Source organism: Nomascus leucogenys, chromosome 2 (genome assembly GCF_006542625.1).
Source record: "Nomascus leucogenys isolate Asia chromosome 2, Asia_NLE_v1, whole genome shotgun sequence".
Taxonomy (NCBI): domain Eukaryota; kingdom Metazoa; phylum Chordata; class Mammalia; order Primates; family Hylobatidae; genus Nomascus; species Nomascus leucogenys.
The window spans coordinates 27970233-27991474 of NC_044382.1; the positions used below are offsets into that span (position 1 = coordinate 27970233).

Genomic DNA, 21242 nt, shown 5'->3' on the forward strand with positions numbered 1-21242 from the left:
GAAAAAAAAGAGAAAGAAAATATGGATAATATATATTGCGAAAGGAAATTAAATCTTGGGACCCCAAACTCGTTAAGCCAAAGGGCAAAGTCGAGCTGGGAACTGGGTCACACAAACCTGCCCTCCCGCTTTTGGTTCCTAAATAAGATGGCTACAAGATAGAAAGCTACGTGTCTCCCCCATATGTTGCCCAGTAATTCAGACCCTTCCAAAACCAGCAAACCTTTTTCATTTACAATCTCATTGGACATGTTTGGCATTACAGTGGTATGATCACTTAGCTTCAATCTTTGTACCACAGATAGGTATCGAAGATGTTATATGGCATATGGAGGCCTTAACGAATTATACCCAAAGGCCCTAAATGGTAGCTGCATGAGTACCTCTTTGCTAAGCAATGAGGTCATGCTTATGAGGAAAGCTGTGTTGCAAAACTATGTGGCTTTAGATATACTCACAGCAGCACAAGGGGAACCTGTGCCACCATAAAAACTGAATGTTGTGTGTATATTCCAGATGAATCAAAGAACATAACCTGACTTAATGACTGATATGACAACCCAGATAATCAACTGTCAGATCCAAAACCCTTACTAATCCATTGCTTGAGTGGTTGGTTTGGATCCTGGGGAATTTAGTGGCAGAAGCTATTGCTTATAATAGGAGGAATAATTTATGTTCTGTCCTGTTTCTGCTTACAATGTTGTTATAGTATGTGTTTGCAAATAAATCAATGTGCAACCGAAAGGGCCAAGGTAATGATTGCCCAGAGAATTGCTTTAATTGAGGAGGCAGTAATATACATATAATAAAGCCTGACCCAGCTTCCAGGTTTGCTTTCCTTTTGTTGCTATAAATCTGGCCTAGTCCCTATATATATTTTTTCTTCTCTTTTCTTTTTTCCTTTCTAGGGAAGTAAAATTCCTCACTAGGAATTTCCTTGTGGGCAAAATATGGGGGAGGCATGTAGCTTTCCGTCTTCTAGCCATCTTATTTAGGAACCAAAAGCGGGAGGCAGGTTTGTGTGACCCACTTCCCAGCTTGACTTTTCCCTTTGGCTTAATGAGTTTGGGGTCCCAAGATTTAATTTCCTTTCACATTTCCCCCTTTTTTTCTTTAAAATCTTTTGGAGAAAGCATTTTAAAAGGAATATGTGTTCCTGGCCTCAGGTTGCTTTTTCCTCCTTTTTTGAGCTGGTTTCTTGTCGCTAGGATGGTTTATTCCAGGAAATTCAGATCCCATGTTGCTAGGAAGGCTCATTCCTAGAAGTCATGTCCCACAAAGATTAAAAAAAATTGGGGGAGTAAAGAAGGAAAAAGGACGGAAAGGAGATGATTCTGAGGGCTCCAAACTTAAAGGAGAAAGGGTTCCTATCCTTTTTCTCTTAATGTTAAATGTTATTTTGTTTGTGGAATGTTCACTCTATAATATATATGTTGATTAAGTATACAATTATGCATGATTTGCAATATTGATTGACCTGTGGAGTGCCTTGAGCCTGTGTGTCCAAGACTGAGTGCTGAGTGAGTGGGAAGTACTAAGGAGAATTGCTTTCTTGGAAACTCCATGTAGTTCGTGGCTTTTGTGATTGAAATAGCATGAGTAAAAGTCTAGCACTGTGGAAAAACACAAATGTATGTGGACTCTGTTATTTCTGACCTTGCACTCCTTACAAGACATGTGAAATTGGAGTCACAGATGTAGAAACCAGGCAGAAGACTGTCTGAAGAGATGATAGTTGAGAATTTTCCAAATATAATAAAAGACAACAAATCACAGATCCAAGAAGCTCAGATAAACCCAAGGACTTTCTTATAAAGGAAAAGATATACTTACCATATGATCAAATAATCTCACTCTAAGGTATTTACACAAGCAAAATGAAAACCAATGTCCATACAACGATCTGTATGTGAATGTTTATAATGGTTTTATTTATATTCACTAAAATCTGGGAACAACCCAAATGTCCAGCAACTGGCAAGTGAATTGTATGATATATCCATACAATGGAATTCTACTCAGTAATGGAAAGGAAGAAATTATTGATACATGTAATAATATGAATGAATCTCAACTACAAAATACTAAGTGAAAAAAAATCAGATCCAAAAGGATATATAGGATTCCATTTATATGACATTCTGGAAAAGGCAAAACTAGGGACAGAACACAAATTAGTGATTGCCATGGTTTGAGTATGGGATAAGTGGACTAACTACAGAAACAAGGGAACTTTGGGGATGACAGACAATTCCATATTTGACTGTAGTGAATGTATGTACAAAATCCAAAACTAAAAAGGATAAAACTTTATGTAAATTATACTTTAAATCAACCTTTTTTTTTAATGAAGTGAGTTCAATAAATGTGTTAGGTAGCTTGATGACACGGTAAGTATGAAAGTGGTACCAGAATGGCTTGAAACTCATAAAATATTGGCGGAGTGGTTATGAGTTATTCCAAAAATCAAATAATGCATATGTTGATTCATAAGACGCTTGTCATTTCAGAAGCTGGAAATGAAACAGTACTAGTGAATTTGTGGCTTCACCACTTTTTAGCTCCACAACCAGGAGCTAAATCAGGAGAGATTAGGTTAATCTCTCTAAACCTGTTTTATTTTCTATAAAAGAGGGATCATCATACTTGCCTACAGGGTAGAGTTACCAGATAAAATACAGGACGATTGGTTAAGTGATGTGAATTTCAGATCAACCACGAATCCTACTTTAGCACAAGTAGGTACCAAATATATTTATAATTAAGCGATTCGCGGTTAATCTGAAATTCAACTTGAGACTGTCTGTAATTCGTGCGTGTGTGTGTGTGTGTGTGTGTGTGTGTGAGAGAGAGAGAGAGAGAGAGAGAAAGAGAGAGAGAATCGGAATCTGGCAGCCCTACAGAGAGGTTATGAGAATAAATGATACACTGGAACCGCAAGACGTTCGCCCAGAGTTTGGCATAATAAGCGCCTCAGTGGTAGCGAACGCTATTTTAAACCCAGCCTCTGATGCATTACGTCTTCTTTTATTCTTTCGCCCAATTTTTAAATAAATCAACTGTACGTGTGGCCCTTCATTCCAAGCAGGCAAAAACTCGAAGGAAACATCCAGGTGCATTATACCAGGACCCCAATTGTTAAGCTTAGAAATTCCAAGAGCGGGCGACGTCATGACGCAAAGGCCCCGCCCCGGAAGAAGCACTAGACGCGTAAATAAGACGCCGACCGGCGCAGCGCTAGCCTCGGGGCTTGACGGGATTGTGGCGGTCCTGTCTCCCAATTCGGAAGCTACAGCTACCTCCGGACGCTCTCAAGATGGCGACCTCTCTGGGTTCCAACACCTACAACAGGCAGAACTGGGAGGATGCGGTGAGTGTGCCTGCCGGAGGAGGACGGAACGAGGAGGCGAAGCCGCGCACCTTGCAAGCTCGCAGGACAGGGCCTGCGGCGCGGCCGAAGGAATTCCGGGGAGGAGCCAGCGCGGCGACCTAGCTTGGCCGGAGCAGGAGGGCGGAGGGCGATCCTCCTGCGGGCTTGAAGGGAGGGGGCTTAGCCAGGGTCCCGGGACCAGCACCCTTTCCATCCCTGCCCCCTCCAGCCTATTAGAGCTGGTTTTCTTTTCTCCCGCCGCCTGCCGGAAGTGCAGACAGCGCCCCCTCCCGCGATCGGGTCGTGATGGACTTCGGGTTCCTGCCGTGCCTTGTTCCCCACCCTCGCTTCCCGCCCCCTCGCCGCCCCAAGTGTCACTGAGGTGTCAGGGTCTTCGGAGGGTGGTCCTCAACCAGATTTCCCATTTTCACCAGGACTTCCCCATTCTGTGCCAGACATGTCTTGGAGAAAACCCATATATCCGAATGGTGAGTGATCGCGTGTGAAACGAGTTATTCATGTCCTGTCGGTGTTGCGGTACTTGCACACTGTGAAGTGTTTCTCTTAGACAAGCAGAAAAAATGATGCTCTTTTACTAACCCAAAGTGCTGGACGACTTGCAAAGAACTGTCCTGTGTATTCTCTTACTTATGAGTCCGGTAACACTCCTGTAATGTAGGGGTAATAATGATAGCTAGTATTTGTTGAGCATTTACCTAGGAAATAGGTCTGTTGACCAGAAGGTGAGAGCGTTTGTGTCTTTTCATACAATAGTAAGGAATGGAGCTGGGATTTAAGTTCAGATATTCTGGCTCTAGGAATGTCAGCATGATAGGTGGAGAACCAGAACTAGAAACTAGGTTTCCTGACTCCTGGTCAAATGCCTTTTGGCCAGTGTACTTTATCTCTTTAAAGGAAGCATTCCCCCTTTCTTATAAACAGGGGTAAAATTAGAACCAGTTAACAATAATTAGGTTAGGGCTGTATTATTGTGTAGTCGTAGAGGTGTTGATATGTTAGTATGTTCACGATGTTTGAATAGTTCTGTTTAAACAGAACATTTACTATATCCCGGGCATTGGCACAGGGCAAGTCTGCAGTAGCTACCTTTTGACTAAACTTTGTAAAGTGAGTGGGCCATAGCTGTATCCTCTCTGATTTAGGGATTATGGAAAGCATTAAATGTTAGTTCTTGGGAGTGAACTTGGGAGCCAGAAATGAACCTAAGAGTTGTGGCTGTGGAAAGACACTCACTTACCTAGAATTAGATGCATATATTCTATTTTTTTTTTTTTTTTTTTTTTCTGTAGAGACAGCGTCTCGCTATGTTGCCCAGCCTAGTCTGGAACTCCTGGGCTCAAGCGATCCTTCCACCTTGGCCTCTCAAAGTGTTGGGATTACAGGCATTAGCCACTGCCACCCAGCCCAGATCCATATACTCTTGAGATGTTATAACTTATAATATGTTGTTATAGTATGTTCCCTACCCTCTTCCCAAAAAAGGTTGGGTTTTGGTTTTTGTTGTTGTTGTTGTTTTTCTCTCTCTAGGATGCCAGGGATTTCCAGACATATTTCTTGGGTTATGTTTAAGGAAACAGTAGACATCTGGCTTTTTTCTTTCTGTAATTCCAGTTCTTTTCTATTTTTTTTCTATTATAGACCAAAGAAAAGTATGGGAAGGAATGCAAAGTAAGTATGTCTGTTAAAGAGTAATGATTTCTGTTTCGTTTTTCTTTTCTCTACCAAATTAGTCTTCAGTTTACTAAGTTTTGAGGTCTTCCAGTAAAAATCAGTGCTATACAACTTCTTATGTATTACTGATATATTCATTGGCTGGCAACTATTTATGTGGGAGGTAAGAAAATGAACCCTCTAATGTAGAGATTCTTATGGTGTCAATGGATGGGCATTGAAGGAGTTTGTATACCAGGTGGTGTATGACTGTCCACATGAGCATTTTAGCTGAGGAGGAAGATCATTCTTGTCAGAAGATTCTCAAAAAATTATATGACACTCCCCACTCCCCCTAAAAAAGATTAAGGTTCAGATTATTATTGGTGCTTAGCTCTAGGATGGGAAGAACTTTGACCTTTTGGCTATTTCATTTTGGTACTCTGAATTTTTGCTGGAGAAGGATGCTGAAAATTGTATTGAAACATCAAATCAACTAGATGATTGCTAAGGTCTCTTCTAAACCCTCATTCAGGGATCCTTTTTTGAATGCCCCATTGTTATCAGATCTCCAGATTGCCCAGATCAGGACCATTGCATTCTATGGCTCTTGCTTTGTGTTCCAGATCTGTGCCAGGCCATTCACAGTGTTTCGCTGGTGCCCTGGAGTCCGCATGCGTTTCAAGAAGACTGAAGTGTGCCAAACCTGCAGTAAATTGAAGAATGTCTGTCAGACCTGCCTCTTAGACCTAGAGTATGGTATGTTTGACCTGTCCAATAAATCTGACAGTGTGCAGGTGCCTAAAACTACAAGCCAGTCTTTTGTCTCCCACTTCTCACCCTAGCTCTGGTTCTGATTTCACTTTGGAATGTCTGCCGTGGTCTGCTTTTCCCAAGAAAAGAACTATAATTGGCCACTCTAGAGTCCTGAACAATAGTAGGAACTTAAGGAAAAGTTGGGAATTAATCAAAAGTGGGCTAAACCTTCATCTCTGTAGCCCAAGTGAGGTAAAAGACATTGATCCTATGATAGATCATTTATTTGCCTTAGGCTTCTTTCTTGATCCAGAGCTTTTTTCCACCATCCCAATCAGAAGCTCACAGGGTAATTATGCTTTATTTTATTTTATTTTTTGAGTTAGGGTCTCACTCTGACACCCAGGCTAGAGTACAGTGGTGTGATCACAGCTCACTGCAACTTCGAACTCCTGGGCTCAAGGGATCCTCTTGCCTCTGCCTCCTGGTATACCACCACACCCAGTGCACGTGTGTGTGTGTGTCACTATTTTGCCCAGGCTGGTTTTGAACTCCTGGCCTCAAGCAGTCCTCCCACCTTGGCCTCCCAGAGCCACTATAGCCAGCCTAATTGTGCTTTAGACTTTTGTCTCAATTGTGTTGTTAGAACTGATATATTGCTACTGTTTCAGAGTGACTGCTTTTGGGAGTAATTTTTTTTTTAACCGTAGGTGACTGTTTTTCAGAAAGATAATTTTCCAGCAAGAATTTTTACTATTAAAGGAAAGGGAAAAATATATGAGTTTATGTATGTTAAGTTCATTAGAGTTACTCTTCTAGTCAGAGTCCTGGCCACATTTTATGTAATATTATTTATATGTTTGTTAAGGAGGTGTCTGGTCCTAGAGTACAGTGCCCCTTACATGACTGTGACTATCCAGAGGATCTGTAGGACTAACCTAGAAAGAAACCACTTTTACATTTACTTTAAATAAATCATGTTGTAATAAAAACTAGGAGTAATTTACAGGTTGAATATGACCATGGGCACAGTTTGTTCCTCTAAAAATTTTCTTTTATAATTTTTTTGTTTTTTGTTTTTGAGACAGGGTGTCACTCTGTTGCCCAGGCTGGAGTGCGGTGGCATGGTCATGGCTCACTGCAGCCTTAACCTTTCCAAGCTCAGGTGATCCACCTCAGCCTTCTGAGTAGCTAGGACTACAGGTGCACACCACCACACCCAGCTAATTTTTGTATTTTTTGTAGAAATGGGGTTTCACCATGTTGACCAGGCTGGTCTCGAACTTCTGGACTCAAGCTATCTGTCAGCTCCAGCCTTCCAAAGTGCTAGGATTACAGGCATGAGCCACCACACCCAGCCTAAAAGATTTTCTAAAACATTGATTTCATCAAATTTCCTGACAGCTCAGGAATTTGGACAATTTCTTAGCATGCCGTGTTGCAGAAGTAACCTGATGGTGCTAAAGAGTTTGAATAAAAACATAGTCAAGTCTCTGGTACTAAATATGAAAGAGGAGAAGGGAAAGATGATGTATTCTGTGTGCATGGTTAGTATGGATATGTTTTAACATACATCTGAGGTCTTTTTCCTCTTTTTTTGTACCAGGCCTGCCCATCCAGGTTCGTGACGCAGGATTGTCTTTTAAAGATGACATGCCAAAGTCAGATGTCAACAAAGAGTACTATACACAGAATATGGAGAGAGAGGTATGCTGCCACTTTTTGGATAAAAATCCTAATGAATTGACACAGTCTGTATAATTTATCTTTTGAATTTGTCATCCCCACTTAGATTTCTAACTCTGATGGAACACGGCCAGTTGGCATGCTGGGGAAAGCCACATCTACCAGTGACATGCTGCTCAAACTGGCCCGGACCACACCCTACTACAAAAGGAATCGACCCCACATTTGCTCTTTCTGGGTGAAAGGAGAGTGTAAGAGAGGAGAGGAATGTCCATACAGGCAAGAGCTGAGCCTCATTTTCAGTATTTGCTTTCAGATGATTTCTCATCTAAGAAATGGGAGGTCCTAGCTTAAACTGTTTCTGCTGTAAAATCTAAAGGTCATACAACTAATGTGGTATATCTCATGTCTTAGAACTATGAAATTTAGAAGAGCATGAATAAATTGTAGTTTTTACTTACAATTGAGCCTTGGAAACTAAATTGCTATGCCATACAATATAGATGCTGACCCTAAACATTTCTGCCTGAGAAGTAAATCTTCACTGCCATGGTTTAAATGAGCTGACTCTCAATGTATAGTTGAAGTCAAAGTAAGGTCAGACTTCTAAAGGGTGTGTATGTTTTTGTTAAGACTGCCAAGCATCTGGATTAGGAGTTCTTAATTTGGGATTGGTTAACCCCACCCCTTAAAAAATAATATATGTGCTTTCTCTGGGTCTAGGTCCATAGCTTTAATCAGATTCTCAGTGGAATACAACACCCCAAATGTGTTAAGAATCATTGACCTAGAGAGGGGTAATCGTGTCCCTTTCCGGGGGGCAAGAGGGGGCGGATCATGTCAAGAATATTTATTTATAAGGAAAATTTGGCATCCTAGGTGGCCTAATGGCTTTTGGGAGGCTAGGAATTCCTTTTGTGATACAGTAATTCTCTTGGTATTAGGTCTATTTTGGTAATTATATTTGGGTAGAAACCATAGTTTCTAGTTCAAAAGGCACTTCAGAATATGTATCTATGACTTTAATATGTAGCTACTTTTGGAATATACCATTTTTTCACCTTTGTTTCACCTTTATGCCTTGTTTTTTTCTTGAATCATAGACATGAGAAGCCTACAGATCCAGATGACCCCCTTGCTGATCAGAATATTAAAGATCGATATTACGGAATCAATGATCCTGTAGCTGACAAGCTTCTAAAGCGGGCTTCAACAATGCCTCGGCTGGACCCACCAGAGGATAAAACTATCACCACACTATATGTTGGTGGTCTAGGTGATACCATTACTGAGACAGATTTAAGGTTTGTGGGTATAAGTTAAAGAGTTATTTTTGCCTTTAATTGCCCTGGAATAATTTATTTGCAAAAACTGCAAGAATGATCATTCTGTACAAAATACATTTTTCTTTAGCCTCTGTATTGTTAGTATCATGCTGACTGGAATTTTTGTAAAATTGTCCTTTATAGTGCCACAGTAATAATGTGCTTATGTGGCTGGGCACAGTACCTCATGCCTGTAATCTCAACACTTCGGGAGGATCTCGAGCCGAGGAGTTTGAGACCAGCCTGAGCAACATAGTGAGACCACATCTCTACTAAGAAATCAAAAAAGTTAGCCGGGTGTGGTGGCATGTGCCTGTAGTCCCAGCTGTTCGGGAGGCTGAGGCAGGAGGATCGCTTGAGCTTGGGAGATGAAGGCTGTAGTGAGCTGTGATTGCACCACTGCACTCCAGCCTAAGCAACAGAGTGAGACCCTGTCTCAAAACGAAAGCACAAAGAGTGCTTATCCATCCTGGCATATGGTAATAATGACATAGGATTCTATTTGACCTAACAGCCAAGTTTTAAAGGGTGGCACACATCCAAGTATGATGAATTATGTAGAGGAGGCAGAGCTTTGCGATGATAAAACTCTTATGGTTTAAATTGTTGGCTTTTTAAAGAGACTGGCATTTGATAAATTTTTGTTATTTTTGGCTTGTATTATGCTTGGCTAGATGAGACATCTGGGCAGATAGTAATGGAAATTACCTCTTCCAAAGAGATAAAGTGGAGAAGAAACTCCTGTAAGTTTATAACCTGCCCTTGGTAGCCTGTCTCTATTAAACCCTATCTAAGTGAACTAGACAACCCCCAGGGATTGGCAGACTTTCGCTATAAGAGGCTGGATAGTGAATATTTTAGGCATTGTGGGCCACATGCACTCTCTGTCACATATTCTTGTTTTAAACTTTCTTGGCTCATGGGCCTTGAGAGCTGTAGTTTGCCAACCCCTTATCTAGGGTTTAGGGTCTTTAAGGAACCTATTAGAACCCCCTTTCCTCCATGGGAAAAAACCCTGAGATGTTTGAGAACCTTTATTTACTCATTATTTTTCTTTCCTTCTCTCAATCAGCAGCACCCACAGTAGGACAAGATATGGGGGGAGACCTGTGGGTAGTTAGGCAGATAACCTTGGGGCCCACCTGCCTAGTGGTGTGTCAGTGAAAGTTAATCCATTTTCAGTCTCCTGGGAACATCTTTGTTCACTCCCACTTTCATTTTTCTCTGCCTGTTTCCCTGCAGAAATCATTTCTACCAGTTCGGAGAGATCCGGACGATCACTGTTGTGCAGAGACAGCAGTGTGCTTTCATCCAGTTTGCCACACGGCAGGCTGCAGAAGTGGCTGCTGAGAAGTCCTTTAATAAGTTGATTGTAAATGGCCGCAGACTGAATGTGAAATGGGGAAGGTGAGAATTAAACTATTTTTAAGTGACATTTTGCTTAGATTTTTAAGAAACGATTTCATTTTCTGGAGACTAGTAGGCTTTTGGTTAACAGGCTTAAATGAACAGGATCTTTAAAGAGATCTTTCAAAGATCACTCTCTATGTGATACTTGATTCCTGTGGATGTTGGGAGAACCCTGCTTTGGAAATGTATTCGGGGGTTGGTGTATAATCTGCTCCTTTGAAGGTTCATGTTTTTGTGACTAGCTATTACAGGCCAAGTATAATGCCAGGGCATGAAAGGTGAATTTCAGGGTTTATAAATGAATTAGACCTAGATTCTGCCCTTAGAGGCTGATTGTCCAGTGGAGAAGGTAAAACAGGGAAGAAACGCTATTTTAAGTTTAAAAGTGATGATTGCATAAGAGAAGACACAGGTGAAAGACCCAGTTCAAAGGGGGAACATGTCTCCAACTTGGAACCAGGGAAGAGATGGCTAATAGCAGCATCTGCCTTTGTGGAGCACTCCCTATGTGGTAAGCACTGTGCTAAACACGTATGTGTTGCCTCTTCTGGTCCTTATGATAGTTCTAGCAGGTTTTGAACCCAGGTCTTTTCTGGTGTGAAAACCTTTGCTCGTGTTCACTGTGCACAGTGGCATTTACGGGAAAAGAGTATGTGCTGAGGAGGAGGTAGAGCGAAGGAACACCATTGGACAGGGGAATGTAAGAAGCAGAGGTGTGAGGTAAGGTGGGCCAAAGTGCCGACTGTATGCATGTGTGTTTCCCAGATCCCAAGCAGCCAGAGGAAAAGAAAAAGAGAAAGATGGAACTACAGACTCTGGGATCAAACTAGAACCTGTTCCAGGATTGCCAGGAGGTGAGTGCAGACTCCCTGCTGACTTAAGAAGCTGTATCTGCCCTGATGTTCCTATTTTGGAAGATGGGACCCAGGTCTGGTTCATGTCACCGCTCTACTCTCCCAGTAGGACCTCTTAGAATATATAGGTGGTAGAAACAGTGTTGCACAATTCTTCTCCCCTCTATGTGTTGACTATTTTCTCTCCTCCAGCTCTTCCTCCTCCTCCTGCGGCAGAAGAAGAAGCCTCTGCCAACTACTTCAACTTGCCCCCAAGTGGTCCTCCAGCTGTGGTGAACATTGCTCTGCCACCGCCCCCTGGCATTGCTCCACCCCCACCCCCAGGTAACGTCCATCTTCCTTCTTAGCCCAGAGAAATCCTTGTGAAAGTTCTGTCTCATAAACCTGACCATCACGTTCAACACATCCAAATCCTGTGAGTTTGCTCTGTAGAAGTCTACGAGTAAAGTTGATCTGTTGGGATTTCCGATATTTTTTTTTCTCCTGCTCTGTCAAGGAGAAGAAAGGGGCCAGTTTTCTAAAGATCCGCGTATATATGTCATCAGAGTTAAGATTATTAGATTACAAAGATCTATTCACCAATTTGTTCCCTTTTCTAAACTAAATGCTAATGGATGCCCTAGAGCACTATTGCTCAGTGTGGGCTGTGAGTGGGTGTCATTTTACAAAGTGTTTATCACCTGTCTGCCACAAGATCAGGAGCTTGTGCCAAAATGTAAATCAGTGAACCCCTTCCTTCATTGAGAAAGTCTTGTTACCAAAAAAACTGTCAGATGAACTAAACTGTGCCTGGTCATATAATTTACATTTTGACTCAAGCTCTTTGTCTTGAGTGGCCAGAAATAGGTGGAGGACTGGCACTTTGTACAGCACTGCTGTAGACAGTGTTAACAGTGGAAGGAAATCACAGGTAGCCAGTTCTCCTGTGGCAGAGAGCCCATACTCTGAAGAGAATCTGGTTTCTGAGCACCCTCCATCCTGGTGTCAAGCATTGAGGTTAATGATGGACACAGTCTTTGCCATCAGCCTGATTTCTTTCTTATCTCCCAAATCCTGACTAACTCCTGTCTGGTAGGATTTGGCATGTTGGATACATAGCAGAGACTCAGATGACATACTAGGCAATAACTTGAGTGCTGTGGAGTTTTTTGGACTGTGGGGGAAAGGTTTCTAAAACCAAGGAAATAACAAGTGGAAACAAGTTTTGGGAACTGACATTTGCTTAAGCCCCGTGTCAACCTTGATTGATGTGTAGGTGATTTTAACCTTAGCAAGATTGAGAGGTTTGAAAGGTTATCAAGGAAACTACAAGCCTAACACATTTGTTCTCTCGTATCTGCAGGTTTTGGGCCACACATGTTCCACCCAATGGGACCACCCCCTCCTTTCATGAGGGCTCCAGGACCAATCCACTATCCTTCTCAGGACCCTCAGAGGATGGGAGCTCATGCTGGAAAACACAGCAGCCCCTAGCACCTTGTCACCACTCTGGGGCTCTGTGGAAGAAAGGGCACTTAAAACTCCCAGTAAATCTTGGAATAAATATATTTTTCCTTCCCTTGTAGTTTCCATGGTAGCTGAATGTGCTCAGATGTGGGCAGTCAGAGACTGACAGCCATGCTTTCCTATACTTGTTCAAAGGATCGATGGACCGTAAATAAGCTGCCATTAACACATCTGGTTACTGCTATAACATGACTAATAAAACCTAATGCCTGTTCCCCTTACCCATGTAGGGGACAAGCAGATGAGTGAATTGGAATGTCCAGCAGAGTTACCATCCCCATTATATGTTCATTTTGTATATTTTTTGGGCGGGGGAAGAATTGACCTGCAGTAAAAAAACCTTTGACCGTTTTTATGTCCATTGGGTATTTTCCTTTTTATCATCTTAAAAAAAAGATAACTAGTACTAATCATTGTAGTGGCCTAAGTGTGATTTAACCCTTTTGAAGTCACACCCTCAGAAAGATGAGTAGAAACCAGCACCAGCACAGCCCAGATCTTTTCTTTCCTCTCCTTTTCCTCTTTTATTCCTAAAGGAATCTGACCATTTTACGTCTCTACGGCCCAAAAAAGACAAAAATAAAAATTCCTTTTTATTCCTGTCAACTGGATGGAAACACAAATTTCATGGAGCTGTGTACCATTGAAGAAACCTGGTGTCTGGCATGAAATTACTGTAAAGAACTTCCTGTAAAACACATTCTTTTAACAAACTGAAATGAAAAGCATGGGAGCGTTTGAATGAAAGATGTGACCTCCTGCTGGGACTCTGATGGTCTTCAGCATTCACCTTCGTGTGTCTTCAGTGTCTCATTGTCATCCCTGCTTCTGTTTGGTCTTAGAGTGTTTGGATGTAACTGAATTGTAGATGGTAAAGGAAATTTGATGTGTTTTTTGTTTTTAAATAATTAAAACGGGTCAATTTTTCAAATGTTGTCATGGGTTTATTTCTAGATTCCTCTTTATCCTTTGGTAGCTGAACTCGAGGTCAGTGGAATTTATTTAATAGAAATGAGTTAATATATTGTAAATTTTTTAAATGTTGCTTTAGACTTTTGATTATATCCATTCTGTGATGATTTATTTATTTATTTACCTCAGCCTATTAGGTTAGATTCCATGATGATTTAAAAGGCTCAGACCTCTTTAATACTTATTTCAAAGGGTGATTGTGAGGTTGAAATAAGATAGTGCACAGAAACACTTAGCACAGATCCTGGTGTAGGGTGGTTGATACAGGGTAACTTTAAGAAGTCACCCAGCTGGGTGCATGCCGATAGTGCCAGCTACTTAAGAGGCTGAGGTGGGAGGATTGCTTGAAGCCAGCAGTTCAAGGCCAGCCTGGGCAACATGGTGAGATCCTGTCTCTAAAAAATAAAATTTAATAGGTCATCCTTAGGCAAGTCATTTTAAAAGGAAAGATTTATTATAAATCCATTTTTCCTGAAGCCAATTTTTTCTTTTTTTTTTTGAGATGGAGTCTCGCTCTGTCACTAGGCTGGAGTGCGGTGGCGTGATCTCGGCTCACCGCAACCTCTGCCTCCTGGCTTCAAGCAATTCTGGTGCCTCAGCCTCCTGAGTAGCTGGGATTACAGGCATGCACCACCACACCCAGCTATTTTTTATATTTTTAGTAGAGATGGGGTTTCACCATGTTGGCCAGGATGGTCTTGATCTCCTGACCTCGTGATCCGCCCACCTCGGCCTCCCAAAGTGCTGGGATTACATGAGTGAGCCACTGTGCCCGGCCATTTCCTGAAGCAAATTTTGTGCCACTTTTATCTAAAATGTTTACTTCCAAGAAGGACATGCCCCATATGGCACCCTGTTTTAGATTTGCAGAACTTTTGTTTTTTTCTAGAGAACTTAAATTGCCTTTTTTAAAGATTTAAAAATCTATACTTAGAAATTTTGATTTTATTGCCACTGATGTCAAATGTGAAGCAATGTAAGATACCTCCAAGTATTTTTGTATCCTTTTGGGTCTTTTTTGTTTGCCCGCTTTTGAGTATGTAAAGGATTTTTAGCCAATTTGTAAATGAGATGTGAATCTTACGGATAGCATTTTAATAACTGCTAGATTCAATGATTTACATCTCCACATATACATACATACATACATATATGCCTATCCAATTGTGTATTCTAACCTCGCTTTCTTGGGGAGGAGGAGATTCTAATTTTTGTGTAGTTTAGTTATGGATCTTTTTAAAAAACCAGTATAAAGGGAAGTATAGAATATTCTTTCATATATAAATCAGAATTATGAGCAATTATATCTTGGCAAAAACTCTTGCTTGCCAAATTCCATTGCCTAGGGCACACAGCTGGGTGCGCTTGATGAAAAGCAACTTTTGCCATTCCCAGGCTTGGCCTGTAAAACCCTCACCCAGTCCTGTGTGCTTTCTCCATCTGGCTGAATGCACAAAATGGTCTCTAGAAGATAGCAGAGTCACACAGTGGAGCCTGGGTTCCTCCATCACCACTCAGAAGACAGTATTGCTGTATGAAAAATTTTTGTTGTATTAAGGCACTGAGACTTGGGGATTTATCTGTTATAGCAGCTAGTGTTACTCTAATAAAAATATAGATGTCCTCAAATCTAATAATAAAAAGGCACTTGTTTATATAGTAGATTTACACTGAGTGATGGTGTTTTCCTCTTTTTTTGAAAAATAGGGGTCTCACTACATTGCCCACGCTGGTCTCAAACTTCTGGGCTCAAGCGATCCTCCCACCTTGGCCTTCCCTTTGTTGGGATTGCAGGCATGAGCCACCGCGTCCAGGCAAGTAATGGTGTTTTAAACAGACTCTGGAGCCAGACTACCTGAGTTCAAATCTCAACTTCAGCTCCTCCCAGCTGTATAACCTGGTATGTACTTAATCTCTCTCTAGTTGTCATAAGGCCTCATCTCTTAACCCTTTTTGCTGCCTGTAATATTTTGAGCTCCTTCTCCCACAGAAAAGGCTCAGAAGGTAAAGCATTATGACAACTGGACTAAGGCAGTAACAGCCCATGGGGCAAAGAGTGAGATATAACAGATGTTCTGAAAGCCAAATCAGCGAGCCACTGTGATCTGAAATAAATGGAGGTGAAAAGAAAGGAGTCTAGGGTAACACATAACCTCCCACCTCAGGTCTCTGGGTTGGTCAGCTGCGTAGAAGGATGTCTTTTCCTGAAATAGAGAATGCTGGAAGAAGAAAGTGAGATTGGGAAGTAGGGGTAGGAAAATAGGAATCCCCTATGGGATCTGGTGAGTTTAAGATATCTGTAAGGCCAGTGGAAATTCCCAACCCAAGGGGAATGGAGCTTAAGGGAGATTAGGATTTGGATGGGCAGTGAAGTGGTGCAGCTAAAGCCCTGGCTGTGGAGTGGAATTCTCCAGGGTCTGCAGGTAGAGCAATTTTTAAACTTCAGTGAGTCTAAGTTCTTGGATTTTTATGAGGTAAAGACCACCCTTTGAGAAATACTAGTATAGGATGAGCTCACTTCTTTTTTTCCTTTTTTTGAGACAAGAGTCTTGCTCTGTTGCCTAGGCTGGAGTGCAGTGGTGCGATCTCGGCTCACCACAACCTCCACCTCCTGGGTTCAAGCAATTCTCCTGCCTCAGACTCCCGAGCAGCTAGGATTACAGGCACACACCACCATGCCCAGTTAATTTTTGTCTTTTTTTTTTTTTAGTAGAGACGGGGTTTCACCATGTTGGCCAGGCTGGTCTTGAATGCCTGACCTTGTGATCCGCCCATCTTGGCCTCCCAAAGTGCTGGGATTACAGGTGTGAGCCACCACACCTGGCCAAGATCACTTCTAAGATTGGAAAATGTTACTCTTCTCAGAGATTCTGTAGTCTTTTTTTTTTTTTTTTGCCCCTAACATTTTACTGTAAAAATTTTCTAATGTATAGAAAAGTTAGAATAATTTTACTGTGAACCACCGTATACCCACCAACTAATTCTACAATTAACATTTTGCCATATTGGCTTTATCACATATCTATCCATTTCTTTATGCATCCATCAATCTTTTTTTTTTTTTTTTGAGATAGAGTCTCACTCTGTTGCCCAGGCTGGAGTGCAGTGGTGCTATCTTGGCTCACTGCAGCCTCCACCTCCCGGGTTCAAGCAATTCTCCTGCCTCTGCCTCCTGAGTAGCTGGAATTACAGACATGTGCTACCACACCCGGCTAATTTTTGTATTTTTTTAGTAGAGACGGGGTTTCACCCTATTGGCCAGGCTGGTCTCAAACCCCTGAACTCAAGAGATCTGCCCACCTCAGCTTCTCAAAGTGCTGAGATTATAGGCATGAGCCACCATGCCCAGCTCCATTAGTCTATTTTTATGCATTTTGGAGTAAATTGGAGACATCAGTAGACTTCACCTTTAAACATTTCGGCATTTATATACAGATGCTCCTCAACTTATGGTAGAGTTACATCCTGATAAGTTGAAAATATCATTAAGTGAAAAATGTATTTAATACACCTACTGAACATCACAGCTTAGCTTAGCCTATTGAGCAAAACCACCTAACACAAAGCCTATTTTATAATAAAGTGTTGAATATCTCATGTAATTTATTGACTACTCTCCTGAAAGTGAAAAACAGAATGGTTGTATTGCTTTCACAACATCATAAAGTTGAAAAATCATAAATTGAACCATCCTAAGTTGGTGTCCATGTTTAATTAACGAGAGTTCAATTCTTTTTTCCATCTATCCGGATGAAAGAGTTCAATATTTTTTGTGGATTTTTAAGGTCAAAGTTACATAGACTAAAATGCATGAGTATGTCATTCAAGAGTTTTGACAAATGTATACATCCATGTGACTCAAACCCCTGTCATGATATAGGACATTATCATCACTCCAGAAAATTTCCTCCTGCTATTCCTAGCCAATACCCACTCCCACCAATCTCCAGAGGCAACTACTATTCTGATTTTTATTACCATAGATTAGTTTTGCTTCCTTTAGAACTTCATATAAATAGAATCACGCAGTGTGAACTCTTTTATATTTGGCTTCTTTCTAGCAGTATGTGTTTGAGAATCATCCATAATGTTGTATACAGTTCCTTTTTATTGCAGGATAGGATTCTACTGTATGACTATGCCATCACTTATCCATCCTCCCATTGATGGACACGAAGGCTGTTTCCAGTTTGTTTGGGGTTTTTTTGCTACTGAAAATAAAAGCTACTATGAATATTCTTGTACAAATTGTTTGTGAATATATGTTTTCATTTCTCTTGAATAAATACTTAAGGCCGGGCACAGTGGCTCATGCCTGTAATCCCAGCACTTAGGGAGGCCAAGGTGGGTGGATCACCTGAGGTCAAGAGTTCAAGACCAGCCTGGGCAACATGGTGAAACCCCATCTCTATTAAAAATATAAAAATTAGCCTAGCATGGTGGCAGGTGCCTGTAATTCCAGCTACTCGGGAGGCTTAGGGAGGAGAATCACTTGAACCTGGGAGGCGGAGGACGCAGTGAGCCAAGATGGCACTACTGCACTCCAGCCTTGGTGACAGATCAAAGCTCTGTCTCAAAAAAATAAAAAATACATAAATACTTAGGAGCAGAATTACTATACATGTCTGGTTTTAAAAAGAACTGTCAGACTTTTTCCCTTTACATTCCTACCACAATGTAGGAGAGTTCTAGTTGCTCCACAATGTTGCCACCATTTGATGTAAATGGTCTTCTGACTTTTAGCCATTCTGGTGGGTGTGTAATGGTATTTAATTGTGGTTTTATTTTGCATTCCCATTGTGACAAATAAGTTGGACACCTTTCCAACTACTTATGGCCATTTACATATCTTCTTTTTTTTTTTTTAACATTGAGAAACTTAAGGATGAAAAATCTGTTTTTATGTTTATTTTTAGAAACGGGATCTTACTTTGTCACCCAGGCCGGAGTGCAGTGGTGTGATCATAGCTCACTGCAGCCTCAAACTCCTGGCCTCAAGTGATTCACCCACCTTAGCCTCCCAAAGTGCTGGGATTACAGGTGTGAGCCACTGCGCCCAGCCTGTATTTCTTCTTTTGTGACATGTCTGTCCAAATATTTTGGTCATTTCTGTTGGGTGTCTTTTTTTGTATTAACTAGTTATAGAAGGTATACATCTTAGGTATTAGTCCTTTGTCAGAGACATGTTTGCAAATACTGTCTCCCAGTCTGTGGCCTGTCTATTGACTTTCTTTCTTTTTTTTTTGAGACAGAGTCTCACTCTGTCATCCAGGCTGGAGTGCAGTGGCGTGATCTTGGCTCACTGCAACCTCCATCTCCCAGGTTAAGCGATTCTCCTGCCTCAGTCTGCTGAGCAGCTGGGACTACAGGCACGTGCCACCACACCCGGCTAATTTTTGTGTTTTTAGTAGAGACGGAGTTTCACCATGTTAGCCAGGCTGGTCTCGAACTCCTAACCTCAGGTGATCTGCCCACCTCAGCTTCCCAAAGTTTTGGGATTACAGGTGTGAGCCACCACACCCAGCTTTATTCACTTCCCTAGTGATTTTTTTTGGATAAGCAGAAGCTTTTTGTTTTAATCAAATCTAACCTAGTATCTCATATACCAAATCTGCATTAGTTTGCCAGGGCTACCATAACAAAGTACTAAAAACTGGCTTAAACAACAGGAATTTATTGTCTTACAGTTTTGGAGACTAGGCCTCCAAGATTAAGGTGTTAGCAGGTTGATTCCTTCTAAGGCTGTGAGAGAATCTGGTCCATGCCTGTCTCCTAGGTTCTAGTGGTTTGCTGGCAATCTTTAGCATTCCTTGACTTGTAGGCACATCACTCTGCCTTCATCTTTCCTTGGTGTTCTCCCAGTGTGCATGCCTCTGTGTCCAAATTTCCTCTAGTTATAAGGACACCAGTCATACTGGATGGGGCCCACCCTAATGATGTAATTTATTGTTTGTTGAAAACATTTTCCTTTTCTAGGGCTCTTGCATTTCCATATAAATTTTTAAAATCAGCCTGCCAATTTCTACAAAAACATAAGCCTATGATTGGGATTGTGTTGAAAATAGGTCAATTTGAGAAGAACTGACATAAATATTGAGTTTTCCAATCTATGAGCACCATATATGTCTCCATTTAACTATCTTCTTTAATGTCAGCAATGTTTTAAGGTTTTGGTGTATACAGGCCTTACACAACTTTTGTTACATTTATTACTAAGAATTGTGTGATTTGTTGCTATTTTTTAAAAAATGTCTTTTCCAGTTGTTGCAGTTAATATAGAAATACAGTTGGGTTTTGTGTCTCAACCCTGTATCCTGTGACCTTGCTAAATTCACTCAGTACTTCTAGTAATTATTTTGTAGATGTCTGCAATGATCTATATAAACAATAATTTCACCTGTGAAAAGAGACCATTTCATTTATTTATTTCCAATCTTTATGCCTATTTCTTTTTCTTGCCTAACTGAACTGGCTAGGACCATGAGTACTACATTAAATAGAAGTGATAAGAGAAGACATCTTTGTCTTATCCCCAAGTTTGTGGGAAATGCATGCAGTATTTCCCCATTAGGTGTGTAATTAGCTGGAGATTTTTTGGAGCTAACTTTGATCAAACTGAAGGAATTGCCTTCTAAATTTTTAAAGAATTTTCACCATAAATTGGCATTGAATTTCATTAATGCTTTTCCTGCCCCAAAAATGTTAAACCAAGATTGCATTCCTGGGGTAAACCTAACTTAGTCATGATGTATTACATATATTTATTTATAAATTATATATATAGATATATTTATAAATATGTGTGTGTTTGTATATACATATATGAACACACATATGTATCTTGGGTTTTATGTCTATATATTCATGAGGAATAGTGGCCTTTTCTGTAACATTTTTGTCATGTTTCTTCCGGCATTATAAAATTTGTTTGGAAATGTTATTTCTTCCTCTCTATTTTGAAAGCATTTGTGTAACAATGCTTTTTTTGTTTTTTTCTCCTTAAATGTTTGATACAATTCTCTGGTGAAGCCATCAGGTTCTGGTGTTTTCTCTGTGGGATTTGTTTGTTTTGAGTTTCAAAGCTTGTTATTTTGGAATAACTTCAGATTGACAGAAAAGTTCCAAAGACAGTTCTTGCATACTTTTCACCCAGCTTCCCCTCATGTTAACACCTTACACAGCCATAGTATGTTTTTCCTTTCTTTTTTTTCTTTTTTTGAGACGGAGTCTTGCTCTGTTGCCCAGGCTGGGGTGCAGTGGAGCAATCTCGGCTCACTGCAAGCTCCGCCTCCCAGGTTCACGCCATTCACCTGCCTCAGCTTCCCGAGTAGCTGGGACTACAGGCGCCCGCCACTATGCCCGGCTAATTTTTTGTATTTTTAGTAGAGACGGGGTTTCACTGTGTTAGCCAGGATGGTCTCGATCTCCTGACCTCGTGATCTGCCCGCCTCTGCCTCCCAAAGTGCTGGGATTACAGGCGTGAGCCACCGCGCCCGGCCTCTTTTCTTTTCTTTTCTTTTTTTTTTTTTTTTTTTTTTTTTGAGACAAGGTCTTGCTCTGTCGCCCAGGCTGGAATGCAGTGGTGCAAACTCAGCTCAATGCAACCTCGGTCTCCCGGTTTCAAGCAATTCTCCTGCCTCAGCCTCTTGAGTAGCTGGGATTACAGGTACACGCCACCATGCCCAGCTA

General features: G+C 41.2%; 1 protein-coding gene across 1 annotated transcript; it reads left to right on the forward strand.

Annotated features, from left to right (window-relative positions):
• The first annotated feature begins 3197 nt into the window (after positions 1–3197).
• On the forward strand, positions 3198–13512 carry RBM22 (RNA binding motif protein 22). Its single transcript, XM_003266655.3, has 11 exons — positions 3198–3373; positions 3808–3861; positions 5033–5062; positions 5671–5803; positions 7407–7507; positions 7593–7765; positions 8590–8790; positions 10054–10218; positions 10987–11075; positions 11268–11399; positions 12418–13512. The coding sequence occupies exons 1-11, from the start codon at positions 3320–3322 to the stop codon at positions 12546–12548; spliced, it is 1263 nt and encodes a 420-aa protein (XP_003266703.1). The 5' UTR covers positions 3198–3319; the 3' UTR covers positions 12549–13512.
• Positions 13513–21242: the final 7730 nt, after the last annotated feature.

Bases quoted from the DNA above. Each gene is read 5' to 3' on its own strand.
- RBM22 (XM_003266655.3), top strand. From the start codon at position 3,320: ATGGCGACCTCTCTGGGTTCCAACACCTACAACAGGCAGAACTGGGAG. The intron at 3,374-3,807 runs GTGAGTGTGCCT...CATTTTCACCAG, and splicing joins GGCAGAACTGGGAGGATGCG to GACTTCCCCATTCTGTGCCA. The intron at 3,862-5,032 runs GTGAGTGATCGC...TTTCTATTATAG, and splicing joins AAAACCCATATATCCGAATG to ACCAAAGAAAAGTATGGGAA.